Raw genomic sequence first — 20,162 nt, forward strand, 5'->3', positions numbered from 1 at the left:
AGCCCAGCACACATGTATGGTACCGTTTCTGCTTTGTAGTTTGTACATTGTAGTAGTTCGCTCTTCCTTCCGTTGTGAAGTAGATGTTCTGGGTCAAATTTCTTGTGATATTTTAATTAATAACAAATTTAACTAAACAATTTGTAGCTAAACATTCCATAATTATTTTGGCAACTAGTTATTCAAGCTAGCAGCTCGGTAAGTGATAGAAATAATTATTAAAATTTTGATTACAATACTGTACGGTAACTCGAATCGCAGTTAGTTTATTTGATATTTTGTCAATTTCTAATATTTAAATTGAAGTATATAGTTGCTAAAATGCTGAGCTATTTTAATTCAATTTCTTAGATTAATTTGATTTTATTAGGTACTATTATTTGTCGCAAAACCGAGAGCTAAGTACTTCTAGAGATCTTTTGATCCTGATTAATCTTTTGATTCGTTACTGACAAACTTTTGAAGTAACTTTATTTATTTTCTTTACTCTTTTAATTATTAGTCACATAAGTTATTATTATTATTCAGTTGATTCACTTTGAAAAGGAGCCAGAGTCTCCTTTTTTACTTTCCTTGCCCTACTACCATAGGTAAGGAAAGTATTGCTTTCCAAAAAAAATTAAGGTACCCCAATTTCAAGTTTTCTATACGTTTCAAGTTCCCCTGAGTCCAAAAACATGATTTTTGGGTGTTGGTCTGTGTGTGTGTGTGTGTGTGTATGTGTGTATGTCTGTGAACACGATAACTCCATTCCTAATTAACCAATTGACTTGAAATTTTAAACTTAAGGTCCTTATACCATGAGGACCCGACAATAAGAAATTCAATAAAATTCAATTCAAGATGGCGGAAAAAATGGCGGATAATTACTAAAAAACCATGTTTTTCACGATTTTCTCAAAAACGGCTCTAACGATTTTCTTTAAATTTATACCATGGATAGCTATTTATGAGCCCTATCAACTGACATAAGTCTCATTTCTGGGAAAATTGCAGGAGCTGCGTAATATTCTCGAGAAAAATGGCGGATAATTACTAAAAACCCATGTTTTTCACGGTTTTCTCGAAAACGGCTCTAACGATTTTCTTCAAATTTATACCATGGATAGCTATTTATAAGCCCTATCAACTGACATGAGTCTCATTTCTGGGAAAATTGCAGGAGTTCCGTAATATTTTTGAGAAAAATGGTGGATAATCACTAAAAAACCATGTTTTTCACGGTTTTCTCGAAAACGGCTGTAACGATTTTCTTCAAATTTATTAAATGGATAGCTTTTTATCAGCTCTATCAACTGGCATGATTCTCCTCTCTGGGAAACTAATGGGGGGTCCACCCCATCCTTGAGAAATGGACTTAGTAACCTCCTTCTCGTGCATGAGGTAGGTAGGTAGCGCAGTTCATAAAAATAACACATAGTCGAGATATTTCATCTGTAGAACAGCTGTTTTGACGACTTTAAAAAAATTACGACTAAAAAAATAATCGAATTTCACAATTTACACTAAGGAAAAAGTACTCTGAAAACAATAATTTTATATATACACATATACAGAAGTTTGATCGTAGTTTCAAATATGAGCAAGGAAAGTTGTGTGAGTGCGCCACACCAGATTTTATTAATGAATATTATATTTCATTTACCTATTATGTAGATGAAAATAATATATACGTAATTAATAGAATGGAACATAATTTTAAGATGACTACATAATTTCTAGGATCATCAAGTAATTAAATTTTACAAATAAATTGGGGTTCATAACTTAAACATTTCAGTTCAAGAATTAAACTCTAGGCTACACAAATTTTTATCAAATAGAAATATACCTATACTAGCTGCGTGGCTAGTAAAGTCTCATTCAAATTATTATAAACATTAAATCAAGAATAGTAAGTAATGTTCAATATGATAGAATTTATAAAGACCGTAAAAAAATCGTAAGTCCAGAAATCTATGGTATAAAATTCTGCTACAGACCTAATAGGTAGGTACTCACCAAGCACTTTTAAAAAACTGAAGGCAAAGCCCAAAATTGTATCATATTAAAAAAAAATTTCATTTTCCATGTAGTCTTACTTATTGTTTAATTTAAAGGTTTTTCTATAATTTTAATTGATAAGATTGGTTAGCGCGTGTGCTATTTTTAAAAGAATATCTTATAAGTTAATATCAGTTGCTTTTCTTTATCAAAATGATGGATTTACTATTCATGCACAAGAAACCATAGAATTAGCCTATTATTCCCTAATCTACAAAGCAAAACTCTCATAAAGTTTTCTTTTTAATCTGTTATAATTATTTTATAGAAGATTAGCTTCACAATGTTATTTTCTAGACCATTCACAAATATAACTTGAAACAAACATTATAAAATAATTCATAGAAACTGATTTTTAAACAATAATAAAAAACTTAGTTGCGTTAGGCTATTATTTTTTCAAATACAAAACACAATAGGCTACTTAGCTTATCAGGACAAATATATTTATCAATTCTTTGTAGATTAGGCCTACGTATTTTAGCTCTTGATAAAGTATTTTGTTAACACTGAAACATCTCTTGGATACTTTATAAGTTAGGCTTTTGATGTACAAAAACGGTCATTATCAAGAACGGTATGTTTGATTCAGCACTTACATAAACTAAAAACTAAACCAAACTTCTTAATTCGACGGCAATTTTTCACTGTGATTTTTGGTGAATTGTTCGGCATCCTTCTTGCATCCGACTTGTTGCGGTCTTTGATGTAGTCTTTATTTAATGTAGAGGTGCTCTGCATCAGGGTTGTCAATAAGAGCGACCGACGACTGAGTCGATGATCTGCGACAATCTGGTGGCCGGCTTCCAGTTGTCTGTCAGGCCTTATAATCGACAAACACACGTTGCCGTTCTCATCGACATTTGGGTGATTGATTTTCGTCTTGAAAATTAATTGCGGAGGCTTAAAAGGATACTCAGCTGGAAACGTTATCTCAATCCGAAAAGCTGCCAAGTTGAATGGATGAGTGGCCGGAATGAACAGACCTTGCAGTGAAGACATATTCATCTCGTCCATTTCAATGTCCTGAAACTGTTTTGTATTTGAAGATTTAATATCCATTACTTCTTTCTGCAATCTTCTTTTGGAAGCCATATAGAAACTTATTTTTTTCTGTGTTTATTTTCAATACTTGGTAGAAATTATAATAACATTACAAATTGAAACATGTGTTCAAGCTTTTAGCACGCTCACTGCACAACAATGAAAGAAATGCCACGTGTTTAATATGATCAAAGAGTCTACAGGAAAAATCTGGTGTGGCACACTCACACAACTTTCCTTGCCGTTATGAAAATTGATCACCTGACGCTAGTGTTCTCGCGCATCTCAAGTCTACTATTCAAAGATATGAGACAGCTGGTGATAGGTCAATAACGCTGGAGACACACGAGATCTGCTATCTCTTCGTAGTGAATGATTTAATTGAAACAACAGTTGCCAACAGTTTGCAATTTAATAATCACATCTTCTCGTATTTCAAGCTTCAATTTTAGATGGAAATGCTACTGGATATTAATTGCAGAGTTCATGCTCAATCTTTTTCACTTGAAATTTTTTGTTTCAATTGTATATGAAGGCTGATAATTGAGAATCTAAAATCAAACTTTGCATAGATGGAGCAAAGCTCCTGAAATTTTTACAGATATAGGACTTGTTAAAGTTGATAGAGCTTATCAATGACTATTTCGGGTATGAATTTGATCAAAATCGTTGAAGCCGTTTTCGAGAAAATCGCGAAAAACCCTGTTTTTGACAACATTTTCGCCATTTTAACCGCCATCTTGGATTGCATTTGATCGAAATTGTTCGTGTCGGATCCTTATAGTGTAAGTAAGGACCTTACGTTCCAAATTTCAAGTCATTCCGTTAACTGGGAGATGAGATATCGTGTACACAGACGCACATACTCTCATACACACACACACACACACACACACACACACACACACACACACACACACACACACACACACACACACACACACACACACACACACACACACACACACATACAGACCAATACCCAAAAACCACTTTTTCGGACTCAGGGGACCTTGAAACGTATAGAAATTTAGAAATTGGGGTATCTTGATTTTTTTCGGAAAGCAATACTTTCCTTACCTATGTTAATAGGGCAAGGAAATTTTGCATGAAGAAGTTGGTTCTGGACTTCTCTTATGTACCCAAATAATATTTAAAAAAATCAGAACTACAATATAAATTGCATGCACAATGTATATAGTGACTGGACTATAAGCGAGTTATGGGTTGTTGAAGTGCTAATTTTCCAGATTCCGTTTTCGTTCCAGATCATAAACGGTTTCGACTATATTAACAGAACTTCTCCTGAAAATTCAAAAAATGTATCTTTCCAAACTAAAACATTTTATTCCCCATATCGTTCATAACTAAGAAAGTAACATTTTTTGTAAATTCGATACCTTGTTATTCTGACATAAATAGCAAAAAACGCATACTATAACAAAGCCAATGATGTACTGAATGTATTAAAAAAACTCCAATGGAAAATAATTCGAACCGTTTATGATCTCGGAAGAAAACGGAGTTAGCACTTTCAACAACCCATAACTCGTTTATTAGACCACTTAAAAATTTCAGTTGCCACTTTTTCTCACTCTTATAATGATCTTGACAATTATTTTGGAAAGATTATCCAATTTAAAAAAGTGTACCGGAAAGCCTTAATCAATATGATTGAGAATGTTTCACATTTTTTAGCAGTAAGAATTTGAGGCCTGTGAGATATTGCAAACGAAGAAAAACAATAACAGCATTTGTAAATAAGTGCATTTGTTATTTTTTCAACTAGTGACCCCTGGGTTGGGGGACTCGCTCAAGAACAGAACTGTTGTATTGTACTCTCAAGACCAGCAACTTTTAGTTATACAGAGTTGATGAAAATCATAGAACAGCTAAATATTTCTCTAACAAGAATAATATGACAGTAGGTTTCATTGGGTATATTTGAGATTGAGAATTACAATTAAAGAATTGCTCTGTCGCTTCAACATCTTTGACCCTATGAATCCGAATTAATTTTTACTTTCCTTGCCCTATTACCATAGATAAGGAAAGTATTGCTTTCCGAAAAAAATTAAGGTATCTCATCTTCCAATTAGCGGAATGACTTGAAATTTGAAACTTAAGGTCCTTACAATATAAGGATCCGACACGAACAATTTCGATCAAATGCAATTCAAGATGGCGGCTAAAATAGAGGAAATGTTGTCAAAAACAGGGTTTTTCGCGATTTTCTCTAAAACTGCTCCAACGATTTTGATTAAATTTATACCTAGAATAGTGATTGATGAGCTCTATCAACTGTCACCAGTCCCATATCTGCAAAACTTTCTGGAGCTCCGCCCCATCAATGCGAAGTTTGATTTTAGATTCCCAATTATCAGGCTTCAGATACAATTTAGAAAAAAAATTTCGAGTGGAAAAGATTGAGCATGAAAATCTTTACAATTAATGTTCAGCAATCATTTCCACCTAAAATTGAAAATGAGCTCGAAATTCGAGAAAATGTGTTTATCCAATTGCAAATTGTTGGCAACTGTTGATTCTATTAAATGATTCACTATGAAGAGATAGCAGACCTCGTGTGTCTCCAGCGTTATTGCCCTGTCACCAGCTGGCTCAAATCTTTGAATAGTAGACTTGAGATGCGCGGGAGCATTAGCGTCAGGTGATCAATTTTCATAACGGCAAGGAAAGTTGTGTGAGTGCACCACACCAGATTTTTTAAACACATCAGCAACTTGTGTATATAATTATTTATGAAAGGAGCTATGATGGTTAGTATAAAATAGTTTGCAGACTATCTGCCCTTTATGTAGCATCATTTATTTCCTAACTTAGCATAATAAATTATTATGTAACTGTGTACTGGTCAGGTTATACTATCTGCCTGCAGACAGTCTTTCGTATATGCCTCCCTCCTTAATATTAGTACAATGATTGGTCAAAATTAGAATTGTTTCCCAAAGTAGTCTGCACTCCTTAAATTATCACGTATCGTTTGTCAATCTCTTTGTTATGTACTTATCGCCAGTTCATAAAATTGGTGTATTTTGAGCTAAACAAATGAATATAATGACATTCTCGTCCCATGGTCGTAATTTAAGGTAGGTAAAAATTTCCATGTTGGTAACTCATTGTAATTTGCTGATTTACATTAATATTATTAGTAGTCTACAGAAGTGAGTAGGATTGGTTTAAAAACTGGTACCGTATTCAATCTTATGAAATTTATTATAACATTTTTAGTACTGTAGTAAAATTGTCCTTGTTACCAAATTTTGTAAATTAATATTTAGGCCTATCCAGAAATCCAGCAAAAATTAAAGCTGGAGGAGGAGTTTTCTTATTAAATTTTGTTTTGGTATCTCCTTTTTAAATCTCGTAACTTGCGTTGAAACCCCATATCTTGAATTTTCTTTATATCTTCATAATTAATTTCTAATTATGAAATTAGGGTGCAGCCATATTTGCTATACCATTGATTACTGTGGTGATGATGATGATTGATGTGCTGTGAATTGTTTACCTCATGATATTAACAACTTTTAATCGTTTTGAGCTTAGTTTTGAATTTTGAGTTTTAACCCGATATTTTTATTCAAATTTCTATTAATTGTGAAATAAATAAGGACGTGTTGGGAGTTTACTTGACTTTAAGGGTTGTGGTGGGGAGTACAAGGATTCGTTCACTTTATTACATTTTTGATTTTTGACCTTTTCGTGTTGAAGCCAGTCAACTTGTTCTATGCTGTCTGATGAATGGAGAAATTTACTCGTTATTTTGTGATTTCAATCGTTCAATTACAGTATATTTACAATTATTAATGTGTCGAGTAGTGTATAGTGCTGTACGAAATTTGATATTACTAGAAAAAGTTTGAAATATTTAGAACACCTAACATCAGTTCAAGGTAAGATTCATTTCGATAAAATGATATTCGTTTCATATTGCAATTTCTGCCCCTTCATTTTCCTCCATGTATTATCGATATTTTTAAATAAAATATTGTCCAATTTACTCAGTTATAAGTTATGAGTCAAGTATCAAGTACCTACCTCCATACTTAATTCAACTGCTCAAGTAATGTCTTACAAAAATAACTTTAGCCCTTATTATTTGACAATTAATTTCGAGCTTCAAAGAATTCCTTACTATTCATGTATTCCTATACGATACATAAATGTAGTACAATATTACTCAGTGAATGAGTAATTTTCGGTTCTTAATTTTCAAATTAATTTTAATATTTTAATGAAACTTAGGAATTGATTTGTATTCACTGGTTTTATTTTCAAACCTTCAAAATTCAAAACTGGCTCAGCTTTTTCAGTCTTATAGTCTTGATTGACTTAGGCTATTTAGGCCTATCATAATTTGGAATTTGAAAATTATGAATGCATGGAGGCAGCCATATTTGTCTTAGCAAATCAGCTCGCCTTGCCTTGATGATGACGATTATGATGTGTGATGTGAATTTTGGCCTACTCATGATATTTTTCGCTTCATATAACTTTCATTGTTCTGTGAGCTTAGCTGGGAATCTTAATGATTTTCGAACAGTGATTTCTGATTTATGGTTAAATTTGAGAGATTTCCAAATTTCTATGGTTTGTAATAAAATAAGGACGTGGTGGGGGTAGGGGCTACGTGACTTATGCAAGTTGTGGTAGGGGTTTTGACTTGAGTTGTTTTTCGTATTAAATTTGATATTTCGCCTGATATTAATCAATTTTACTAGTTTGTTTGCTATTTTATGACATTTAAAGATTTTTCAGCCATAATTTGAGGTTAACTTGAAGTTGTTTCTGTAATTGCGTTTTTTGATTTCGTAGTTCGAGGTGTGTCACCTTGATAGGGGAAGGGGAATTGAAATAGTGCTATTCTCTTCATACTGGCAGAATGACTTTCTGAGAAACATCAATGCGTCCCGTGAAATCAATGCTGACAGTTGAAAATGAATCTTTGTACAGTGGTATGGGTTGTGGATAGTCTCAAACCCGAAACCTTTCTTGCTTCGTGTTTGTTCGTATCTATTCGTGTCTTTGTTCTTCCAAATTTCAACTTCCTTGTTCCTTCTTCATTTGAGATTTGACCTGTTGGTGTGTTGTAGCTGGTTTCTTGTCGTGACTTGTGCTTATTTTATTGTAATTTAACGTATTAAATTATCAATTCAGTGCTAGAAAGTGGTGAAATGTGGTTTATTCTTAATTTTATCGGTTGTAGAATGAGATTTGTAATGATTGTGCTCATAAGTTCTCGTATTTGAAATCGACTTTATAGAACGAACTTAGCAGAAAACCATTTTGATATCACAAGGTGAGATCCGAATATAATAAATAATATATTTATACTGTTTCATCAGTTTCCATGTATCAATATTCATTCAATAATTTAAATTTATGACGTTCTATGTTTATTCAAATATTCACCATAGATTGGATTTAAGATTCAAGATTTCTTTATTGCGAAAAACATTTATATACAAATGCATAGCATCGTCATAATAAATTTAACATGGTAAATAAAAAGTATTTACATTCATAGAAATAAAAATTCAAACACAAGCATACAAACAGCAAACAAAAATACCCTCAAATTAAAAACTCCTCTTTTCTATACGGGCATTTTTCTATTAAAATATTTTTCATGGTTCTCTTAAATTTACCCACTTCTAGCTCCTTCAAATGTGCAGGAAGCTTATTATAAGCTCTTATACCAAACTCCTTAAAGCAGTTCAATGTATTTGCATAATTGCACTGGTTCACTCTAAGAGATTCAGAATTTCTTGTGTAATGGTTGTGAACGTTGCTATTTACAGAAATACTTGCTAAATTAATTTTTACATACATAAGACATTCAAGAATGTAAATAGCTGGTACTGTCAAAATGTTGAATTTTCTAAATAAATCCACACAATGAAAACGACTACTCACATTAGCAATAAACCTTACTGCTAACCTAAAAACCTGCTAACCTAAAAAACTGCTAACCTAAACCTAACCCTTACTGCTCGTTTCTGTAACACAAATAGTTTCTTTACATTCGTATCATTACACCATAATACAAATGAGAATGAAGATAAGCAAAATACATTGAAATTAAAACACTCTTATCAACAATGAACTTCAATTTATTCAATAAAAAAATTCCCTTCGATAGTTTGCCACATAATATTTTGATGTAGGTCCCATTTTAAATTGCTTTGAACTGTTATACCAAGAAACTTTGCATTGTCAGGTTGTAATCTAAATCCAAATTCCAAAAGTTGAGTTTTGTCCTTATTAAGACACAATGAATTAGAAGCTGTCCAATCTTCAATTATCTCATTAACCGTATGCAAGCTACCAGAAAGACTATTATTTTTTATTTGAACAGCTAAATCATCAGCAAACATAAAAGGTTTTACATTTTTACAACTGATTGCTGCAGGAAGATCATTAACGTATATAATGAAGAGGATAGGGCCAAGTGTGGAACCCTGTGGAACACCTGATGATACTTTTAAATAATTAGAAAAACAGCCATCGTAAAAAACAGTTTGATATCTATCACTCAAGTAAGAGGCAATTAAATTGGTTAATTTCGTGAAGTGATAGCCTACTAAAAATCTTAGATTCTTGCTGGGGTTATTAGTCAACTATTTATTCTCCATTGTAAACTTGTATTAATTTGTCACTATGCGGTCTATTCAATTAGTTAAATGGATTTCAGCGTTTATTCTTTCAAGTCTATTGAATTTATGACTATCATATTTCGGGGGCACTTTAGTCTATGGGCCGCAGAATCTAGCATTGAGACCTACATAGATCGATAGAGGAGATCAAGACGAGATCAACCATGTATAACATTGTTGTCGATTTCCAAGGATTAGCTGAAAAAACATGGCGGAGAGTTCAAAATTTTTATATCAATTTTTATTTTTAATAATTTTTTTATGGCTAAAATATGTTTAAAACTAGTGCAATATTATGTAAAATTTGACGAGGAATCCAATGAAACTAATTTCAGGTTCGTAACTTCAGTAGTTTTTGAGATATTGCAAAAAATGTGCAGAAAAATGCAAATTTTTTGCTTTAAAAAAGGTTAACTTGTTTTCATGATGATTAATAGGTATTTTAAACTATTGGATTCAGTAGAATGATAAATTCTAAAGAAAAAATGTCCAGTCACTTGATTGCCTAAACTCAAAATTGTTCGAGATATTTTGGCAAATAAAAATATTGCAACTCCATGTTTTGCTACCTAGGGAGAACTTAGGTTAGAAAAAGCTTAGGTTAGGAGGAGCTTGGATCAGGAAAATATTAGGTTAGGGGAATCTTAGGTTAGGAAAAGCTTAGATTAGGGAAAGCTTAGGTTAGGAGAAGATAGGGTCAGGGAAAGATAAGGTTAGGGAGAACTTAGTTTAGGAAAAGCTTATATTAGGAAAAGAGCTTAGGTTGGGAAAGAGCTAGTTGGGAAAAAGTTTGTATTCAACTAATTAATATTTTGATTGAGGTTAGTTGTAGCACAGAGGAAAGAAACACTACTGTATGCTTATTCCGTGGTTGTAGTGAATCGTAAATTTCATCTTCATAAAATTCCAGTGCTCTCATGATTGATCACAAGTCAGCTGGTTCAGTTTTGTAGTTCCGAGGACAGCCACTGGTCTGTCACTCTATTCTACCTGTTGCACATCGTTAGTCGATGCGTGTAGTGAATACGATTGTTTTTCTTAAAGGTTAGGAATTAAAAAAAGTTTAATTCTTATTTCTATATCTCACTTGAAAAATTCAGGTATGCAGCAGAGGTTGGTGGAGATGGAGATTGATGACTGCAATGCATGGATGCTGATGTGAGCTGGGCGGGCGGGCATCGTGACGTCATCCCACCCTCCTGTCATCACCCGAAGACTTCTAGTAGGATATGACAGGTCAGTCTTGTCACATACCTTTGTACCTGACTGTTTTGAAATGTTATCCAGTTCTATTCAGTTATGTAAAAACTCCTATAGTGCGGACCACGTTATAATGATAATGGAGGAAGATAGAAGAACAGCGTTGCCGATTCTCTTTCTTGCCAATGCCTCCTATAGAGGATAACTGATATCGTTATATCTGATTTAATGGTAACTGTTCAATCTTGTTGAAAATAATTAATTATATTTTACTCAGCAAGGGAATATATTTCTCAATGATTAAATAATATTTTTTTCAAAATTGAGTTTAAATATTATGTTGATTAATTATATTTCTACATTGTTGAAAAACAACATGGCAACGTTGATAAGGTGGAAAAGGATAGCGCTATCTGCTTTGTCGAATGGACAGGGATAGCAACACCTATGCTAATCAAATATTGCCATTATAACTTGGATCTCACTATAGTAGAATAGCTAATCTAATCTATAGATGGTGCACTTGTATTCAGCACATACACATTTGCTCACTGTGATCCTAAGTCAAGTGTTGAGAGCATGACAGTAGTGAGATATGCAAAGTTTTTTTTTTGTTTCAAGGTGCGTACAGACTTATGCACCATGTACACGAGCATTTCACTTTTTCATCAGCTCATGCTATGCTTATTATTGTTTCTATACAAATACAGATATAATAAGAAAAGCATCAGCTGATGAAAAGTGAAACGCGCGTGTTAGTGGCGCATACGTTCCTCTACAATAAATTAATGTTATAATTATTCTGGAGGTGTTTATGGAATGCCAGTGCTTTGCTATAATTTTGGAAACAACTTGTTTTTCATATAATATTATTCTGTTTTTAGTTTCCAATTGAAGTTTACTGATTTTTGATTGGTTCATTTCAATCCTGTTTTATTATGGTTTGTAAGTTAATATTTTCTTTTCTCATTCGTTGTTTCATGTTTTCAGGTTGAACGAGTGATTGATAAATGGGGATCCAGCCTTACACCTCCTCCCCTCTTCACCGCTGTGGGACGAAGCTCCAGACTAGTTCCAATCAGGTAGGTCACATAATCTAGTGCATTTCATCTATTTTTAATATAATGTGTATAATTCATTTGAAATTTCACTTCTAAATTTTTACACTAGACTCCTTTTTATATTGTTTAACCTTTTTAGTGCCAGCGTCCTAGGGTTAATAGTTGATAGTTAGAAGTTAATATGGTTAATAGTTGAATTAACAGTTCCATGTCTGTAGACTTCAATAATTATGGTGTACTATCTACATGAAAAATGAAAATCAAAGTACCTTTTCTAACATCCTCTTCTATTTTTTAAAACCATTTTTCAACTTTGAAGTCCATTTTTTATTTTAATGTAAATAGAAGTAGCTCTAAACAAGCACAGTAACTGAACATTATAGTGTACTCTATTTGGAAAATTACTTTTTCCTCCACCTACTGTCTCTAAAGTACTTACTTTACTCCCTAAAACCTAATACTAAAGTGTCACTTTTTCGCTCTCGGTAGTAAAAAACAGAAAAACTCCCTAGGGAGTAAAAGTGACTCCATTTAAATAACATGTGGAGCATCTCTATTTTGAAACTTACATTGTAATAGGTTAGAAGGTCTAAGCTCAGATGAGAAAGCATAATAGAGGTGTATGTCATTGAGTCAACTGAATTCAATACCACAACCAGAAATTTGATTAACTCATGAAATATATGTTTGTATGATAATTATTATATTCTTAATATTAGTAGACGATAAAAATGTATACAATTTTTAAAATATTTTATTCTATTCAAAATACCAGCCAACAAATATTTTTGATCTGCAATTCAAATCTGAACCGCGTGATCTGGAGTCAGCCATTTTTGGTAGCTGCTCAGCTGATATAATTGTTACAACTTTTGCCGATAGATAGCGCAATCGGCAGTGCCAATCAGACGACCAGTTTTTAGGTTTTAGATTTAGGTTATGTTGTTAGGAATCATTGTCACCAATACGTAAGTTATTAGAATGATTTTATTTGCAGTTTCTATAAAAAAATGTAGATGGAGGAAAAATGTTGTGTACATCACGAGCAAAAAATACTTTTTCTCCCTCAGGAAAATTGCTGCCCTCGGCTTCGCCTCGGGCTTCAAACTTTTTCCCATAGGGAGAAAAAGTCGTACTTTTCACTCTAGATATACAAATAACTATTATATTATTTAAAAATTTAAGGATTGGTTATTAACATGAATATTATAAAGCCGATAAAATTGGTCGACATTAAATTGATGTAGGTATGACTATTCTTATAATATTGTGACCTGATGTTAGTCGTACCAGAATATTGGATATGATTGGTATGTGATAATATTGATTTTTTTATGCCTTGATGATTGTTTACATCATAGCATTATTGTACAGTACAAAGGCTAGCCACTAACGACAACACATGTATGATGAACATGTTTGTACACACATGTCGTCAGGCATTATTGTGTCATCACTGCGAAAGGCTTCGAACACAATTTTTGGGGTTAGTTTGGGTTTATCAAAAAATGTAGTTTTTCAACAATTTATGCAAAATTTTTGCATGTGTCATTTGCTGACAAGCTAAGCTTCTTGACTGTCACTTCATTTTTCATTTATGTATCAATAATTGATTAAAAATTATAACAGACGCTAGTCTAGAGCCCGGTTGTACAGAAGCCTGTTAAATTTTAATCATGTTTAAATCCATGAGAACCAATCAGAGAACGCTATTTTGGAAAGAAGGCTTCTCTGATTGGAATTTCTCTTGAAATTTTAATCACGGTTAAAATTTAACAGATTTGTGCAACCAGCACTGTAACTTGGAAACTTGAGAAGATTTGAAGATGGATTATAATGTGTAATTGACTATTATGATTGTTTGACTGTTTGAATTACTAAACTGGATCATAACGTTGCTGATTTTTGTTTGCAGTGAGAAGAGTGAGAAGGAAAGAGGATAGGAGAACAGTGAGAATAGCGAAGTGAGCTCTGAGAGGTGCTTGGAGAAGGATTGTTACTCATTTGCAGACTGGGTCGCTGTTGCTAGAGTGAGAGATGAGAGAAGGAGAGCTGCTTCATCATCAGGTCAGTGACGTCAATATTATTAGATATTCTATACTATAGTGAGGTCCACGTTATAATGGCAGTATATGATTAACATTGTTTTGCTATCCTTGTCTATCATTCGACAAAGCTGATAGCGCTATCCTTTTCTAGCTCCGCAAAGTTGCCAGATTGTTTTAAACAATGTAGAAATATTATCAATCAATTGAATATTTAATCTCAATTATGGAAAACTCTTATTAAATCAATGACAAAATATATTTTCTTGGCGAATAGAATATAACCATGGAGAAACAATAGCATAAGTAGATATCCCATGGTATAGGGCGTTTATGTCGCAATTTTTACTGTTATCTCAAGCCGATTACTGTCGATTATTGTAGATTATTACTGTTTTTTTGGGGGGGGGGGTGAAAGAGTATGAACGGCACACTATGAGAGACTACCAGCGTCACATAGCTTTACAGGAAAGAGCTACGTGGACTATCGGCTTGAGATAACAGTAAAAATTGCGACATAAACGCCCTATACCATGGGATATCTACTTATGCTAATGGTTCTCTATGATATAACTTAATTGATTATTTTATAAACTAGAATGGACATTCAATATTACATCAGTTACACCGGTATCAGCAATCCTCTATAGAAGGAAGTGGCAAGGCAGAGAATCAGCAATGCTCTTTTCCTATCTTTCTCCACTGCCATTTGACCTCACTACAGTTTCTTGAACTTTACCAATACACAATAAGTGTAGTACTAGTACTTGGTGTATAATGTCCTATTACACTATATTGAGGTCCACGTTATAATGGCAGTGGAGAAAGATAGGAGAACATTGTTGCCGACCTTCTGTCTTGTCAATGCCTTCTATATACGGCAGCTGATACAGGTTTATTTATGTAAAATTAACTGTTCATTCTCGTTTAAAATAATCAATAACAATTATATTTTATTAAGCAAGAAATTATTTTTTTTTAAATAATTTAATAATAAATTTTCATAATAAGGATGAAATATTTTGTTAATTATTAATTCTACATTGTTAAAAGACGATCTGGCAACAGAGCAAAGCGAGAAAGAGATAGCGCTATCCGCTTTGTTGAATGATAGACAAGGATAGCAATACCATTGATAATCAAACACTGTCATTATAAAGGTGCGTACAGATATACGCGCCGCGAACATGAGCAATTCACTTTTAATCAGCTGACTGACTATATCTGTATTTTCACAGAACCGGTAAAATACAGATATAAAAAGCTTGGCATCAGCTGATTAAAAGTGAATTGCTCATGTTCGCGGCGCGTAAATCTGTACGCACCTTAACGTGCACCTCACTATAGGACACCAGTATCGGCCACAAGTGTCCACGGGGTACTCGTTGTTATTGCAGTTGTTATTGGGTGTCTCACTGGTGTACCATACAATGGTTGCTCTCTGGCGACCCACTGGTGACCTAATGTAATACAAGCTTCAGACTCACATTACATCAGGACACCAGTGGGTTACCAGGGGCCCGAGCGCTCATTACACTAGGGACACCATGCATTTTGGTTTCCTGAACCAGGTTTTAGTTTCCGGCTGGTGTGACGGCTTGTTTTACACACGGACACTTGGGGTCGGTTTCCGAGCTCGGATTTAGCTAAGCTCTAGACTTTGAACAGCTGGAGTCAGAAAATTGGCTTTCCAAAACGGGGCGTAGTCGCAAAAATAATCTTTTTTTTCTCATTTCTTTAATAAGAAAACGTTTTTCCTTGAAATGCAACATTCCTAAACAATTCAAAATAGCTGAAACTTTACACTATTTTCTCTTCATTTTATTCTGTGTTCATTTCAAAATCCTATACTATTTAACGAGCAATCTCTGTTTATATGTTTATAAACATATAGTCAAGTGACTTGGCTAGAGTGTGGATAACTACCACCGCTTGGCAAGTGATTTGGCGAAAGTGTGGCGCTGGCATAACAGTGAGCATAAAAGCAGTGTTGCCAGATATCAGTACAGTGACAATATTATTCTCATAAATTCCAATGGGACTGTTCATACTGGCTCTGCTGGGCTGGGTGTGAATAGTCCCATCACAATTCATGGCATTTATATGTTCACTGTGCTGGTCACTGATATGTGCGAATCCAGCTCAAGTAGTATGGGCCGGCCAAGCTTTGAATAATAATAATAATGAATGATATATTGAAATAATAAATTTTATATTGTGGTAGATTCAGTGAACGAATGTTGAGAACAGAATGGCTTATTAGCACCACTCCACTCTAATGCTAGTTTTGTTTCTTATTTTCAATCTCCAGCAAATGTATTGTTTGAGAGTAATATTGTGGTGTAGCAACAACCGAAACTGGTGTCTCATTTTTATGATAGATCTGACTGATGTTGATTCACTTGCAATTGTCAGCAAATAACATGAATGCTTTCCATTCAACTTATGCGGACAGTTGAAAGTGATTGTTACTACGATATTGATTTTTTATTTTGTTATGATTTTAATGTTAGTTTCTATTTTTTTAGGACATGGAGGAGAGAGACAGACAGACAACGCCAAAGGATGGCCTCCTCAAACGGAAAAGTGGGAAGAAGAAGAAGAAGATAGATAGAAGACGACGCAGCTAAGAAGATACATTTTTACAAAATAGTGGGACTCTAGTGTAAGAGTTTATATAAAGTGAAAACTACAAACATTGATATTGAAAAGTGAATTATTGGTGTGAAGTGATAGATAGTGAAAGGACTCGAATTTACTTTCATTCTCAAAAGACGTTGAATTGTTTCATATTTTGTTAGTTTGTGATGTTGTTGATATTGTGTATGTTTTGCTGTAAATAATAAATGCCTGTAGGGTGGGTGTCCTAGTGGGGTATTTTCAGGCATCGCGGAGGCAGCTGGACGGACGGACTACGCAGTACTTCAATCAAGGTAAAAGTCAGCTCTCGACCGATTCTAATAGTTCATTCTAGTTCCTTTTTTAAATTCTTATTTCTTGAAGTTTTATTTTGATTCATTTTTTCCAGATCTGAATCATTGTTTCCTATTCCAGTGAATTAATCATATTATTAATTCACTAAAATAGGAGAAAAATAATCAATTTTGAATTTCATTTCTCAATCTATTTAAATCCTAAATTTTATTATTTCTCTTGTTGAACTGTTAGATCGGTCCTGGGCGACTTCTGTGGAATTGGTAATTGCATGTCTAGACCATCACCCCCTAAGTTTTTTCTCAGCTTTTATACTTTTGAATTTGTTTCGATTTTCAATTGCTTTGGAGTTTTTCTTTAGTTGTTTCCTTTTATTTTTTTGAACTTCCTGCTCTTTATTTGTTTCAGTTTCTAATTTTCTGTTGCTTTGGAGGCGAACCTTCAGTTCAAATTCAATATCAAAGTATATGTCGATAAGGGATGTTTTGTTTGGTTCTTTTAATTTCTTCAAAACTGTCCCCGATTTTATTTCAGTTTTTTATATTCAGTTTGGGATTTTTCTTCAGTTGTTCCTTTTCATTTCTTGGAAACTATCTCCATCTACTTAGAATTTTTTATATATTATTGTAATGAGTAAATTTCTGGGGTGCTGCCACACTGTGTTTTTTTTCAGGGGGACATCATCGTCATCATTATTATTTGTTTATTGTTTTTGTCGTTGTTGTGTGTTGTTGCATCTCTCAAAATATTGTTAGTGAACTATTTTCAATTGTAATAAGTTTATACATTGTAAAGTGTAATTTCATGTACTCCCTTCCTTCTCATTGCACCATCCATCCATATTTCTAATTTCAATTCACTTATTTCCTCTTTCTTTTTTCTCAATTTTATCTCCAACTTATTTCTTGGCTTCCCGATGTTCGAAACCCACTTCTTAACCTGTAGGTCCACTTATCTCTCATCATTATCCATTCTACTACCCACGCACAAGCCTAGAGCTCATGTGGGCATTATCCAAAACTGTCATTATCAATTCCTCAATTGTTTAACTATTTCTGACCACCTTTCCTATAAACTGTTATTTCCCTCACTTGATAAATTAATTACTCTCAAATTGTAAACCCCTAAATCTAAATTAAGTTCCCAATCTTCAGTGTAACCTGAATCTTTGACTATTTGAAGAGCCGTCTCTGCTAAGAATGATATTTTAATCTTATTTAATAATAATTAAAATGCTAATCAATAATATAATAATCCCACTTGAAGATTTATTTAGGTCCACTTACCTCCCATCATCATTCTTTCTATTTTACCCACGCACAAGTCTGTAACTTATGTGGGGATCATATTCTGCTTAAAAATCTATTATAAAATGATTCTAAATCAAAATTTCAATCCATTTTTAAATGCTAATTTACATTCTTTTCACCTACCACATTGTAATTAACTTTACTCTCATTGTAGTGTCTAATCACTTAACATCAATCATTAGTTTCTTTACCTAATTCCAAGTTCACCAATATTCTCAATCATCTATCATTCTGTCTCATACTATTATTGTTTGTCTCACCACCATTCCTTACTAATTTCACTTGTCTCGCCATCCCCCCACATACCTATACGTTATAATGACAGTATTTGATCAACTTTGGTTTTACTATATTTGTCTATCATTCTACAAAGCCGGTGGTACTATCCTTTTCTAGGTCCACAACCATGCCAATTATGTTTTTGACAGTGTAGAAATATAATTAATCAATGCAGAGAATCGGCATTGCTATTCTTCTATCTTTATCCACTGCCATTATAACGTGGACCTCACTATAGTAATCCTTATTACCTTGCATTTATCACTTGCCTTTCCCCCCCTGCCATCTAAATCATATTATTCTCCCCCTTCCTGTCATCTACATGAAATTATTATTTTCAGTTGTAGTTAACTTTTCCTCATATTTTTTTCTTCAACCTATTAATATTTGTGTTAGGTTGAATTCAAATTATAACGTTAATGAACAATTCAATTCTAGCAATGAACAATTCAATTCTAGCTTAAATGGTTAGGTTAAAGTTTCATATTGTATTATCTTACTTCTTAGCATGCTTCTTGTGCACTTTCTACTTATGTTTTCAAGTGCTTTAATGATTCTTTAATTTTCATATAATTGGCATTAATATTGTGACAGATGCAACAGCATTAGTGTGGTAGCACTCTTAGCTTATAATTATTGTCCCCCCCCACCCACTCTCATGGTCTAGACATGCACTTACCAATACCATTGATTTATTCCTCTACTGGAGGGGCACCACTCTCTTCTATTCGTAGAAGTGAGAGTTGTCCCTTGAGAAGGGGAACCACCACTCTTTTTTGCCCCCTCAGGGGAACTGTCCCCTCTGGGGGATTTGTCCCTCTCCCTTCCGGGGAGGGAAAACTGTCACCTGGCTCCTGTGGTCCAGTGAAGGCTCAATGCGCCCTTTGGCGTGGGTGGGGCCACTCACTACATTGGGGGGTGCCAGGACCACAGGAACAAGGTGCCAGTATTGGACGTTGAGGTTAGTGCCCGGTTTTTTTGTGGGCCTATCCGACAGTGAACGTTTCACTGTAAACCTGAATCTAGGACAAGAGGGAGAAATAAAATATATATATATATATAAATATATATATAAATATATATATAAATACTATATATAAATATATATATATTTGGCAAAAAAAAATTTTTATATATATATATACTGTATATATAGAAATGAAGGACAATGTATAATATATAAGCAATCTTTATTGGTAACAAAACAATATGCATGTATTATACTGTATACTGTTATACACTGTCTGTTACACAATATACACTTTTATACACACACACCTGCGTACTTACTTATTTCGACCTATATATTATGACCTATGCTATATATATAATACTAGAGAAAGAAGAATGATAATATAAATTAATAAAGAGAAAGAAGAATACAAGATTAGAGAAAGAATACTAGACTAGAGAAACAAGAAGAATACTAGACTAGAGAAACAAGAAGAATACTATACTAGAGAAACAAGAATGATAGAGAAAGAAGAATACTAGACTAGAGAAAGAAGTACTAGACTAGAGAAAGAAGTACTACACTAGAGAAAGAAGAATGAAAGAGAAAGAAGAAGA

At 33.5% G+C, this 20,162-nt stretch overlaps 1 protein-coding gene and 1 long non-coding RNA gene across 3 annotated transcripts; one reads left to right on the forward strand and one right to left on the reverse strand.

The window, feature by feature from the left end:
• Window positions 1-61: 61 nt before the first annotated feature.
• Window positions 62-17,635, forward strand: LOC120353373. Of its 2 annotated transcripts, none has more exons than XR_005572318.1 (5): window positions 62-198; window positions 10,865-11,000; window positions 11,955-12,046; window positions 13,941-14,092; window positions 16,599-17,635. It is a non-coding gene; the product is annotated as an uncharacterized LOC120353373 (long non-coding RNA). The 2 variants fall into 2 exon arrangements; XR_005572317.1 differs by lacking the exon at window positions 62-198 and adding an exon at window positions 7,861-8,407.
• Window positions 2,681-3,160, reverse strand: LOC120353372 (ubiquitin-conjugating enzyme E2 L5-like). Its single transcript, XM_039436816.1, is given in 3 exon segments — window positions 2,681-2,815; window positions 2,817-2,858; window positions 2,860-3,160. Coding segments are annotated over 3 exon segments (378 nt in total). The 5' UTR covers window positions 3,139-3,160; the 3' UTR covers window positions 2,681-2,758.
• Window positions 17,636-20,162: the final 2,527 nt, after the last annotated feature.

Source organism: Nilaparvata lugens, chromosome 10, assembly GCF_014356525.2.
Source record: "Nilaparvata lugens isolate BPH chromosome 10, ASM1435652v1, whole genome shotgun sequence".
Lineage (NCBI taxonomy): Eukaryota > Metazoa > Arthropoda > Insecta > Hemiptera > Delphacidae > Nilaparvata > Nilaparvata lugens.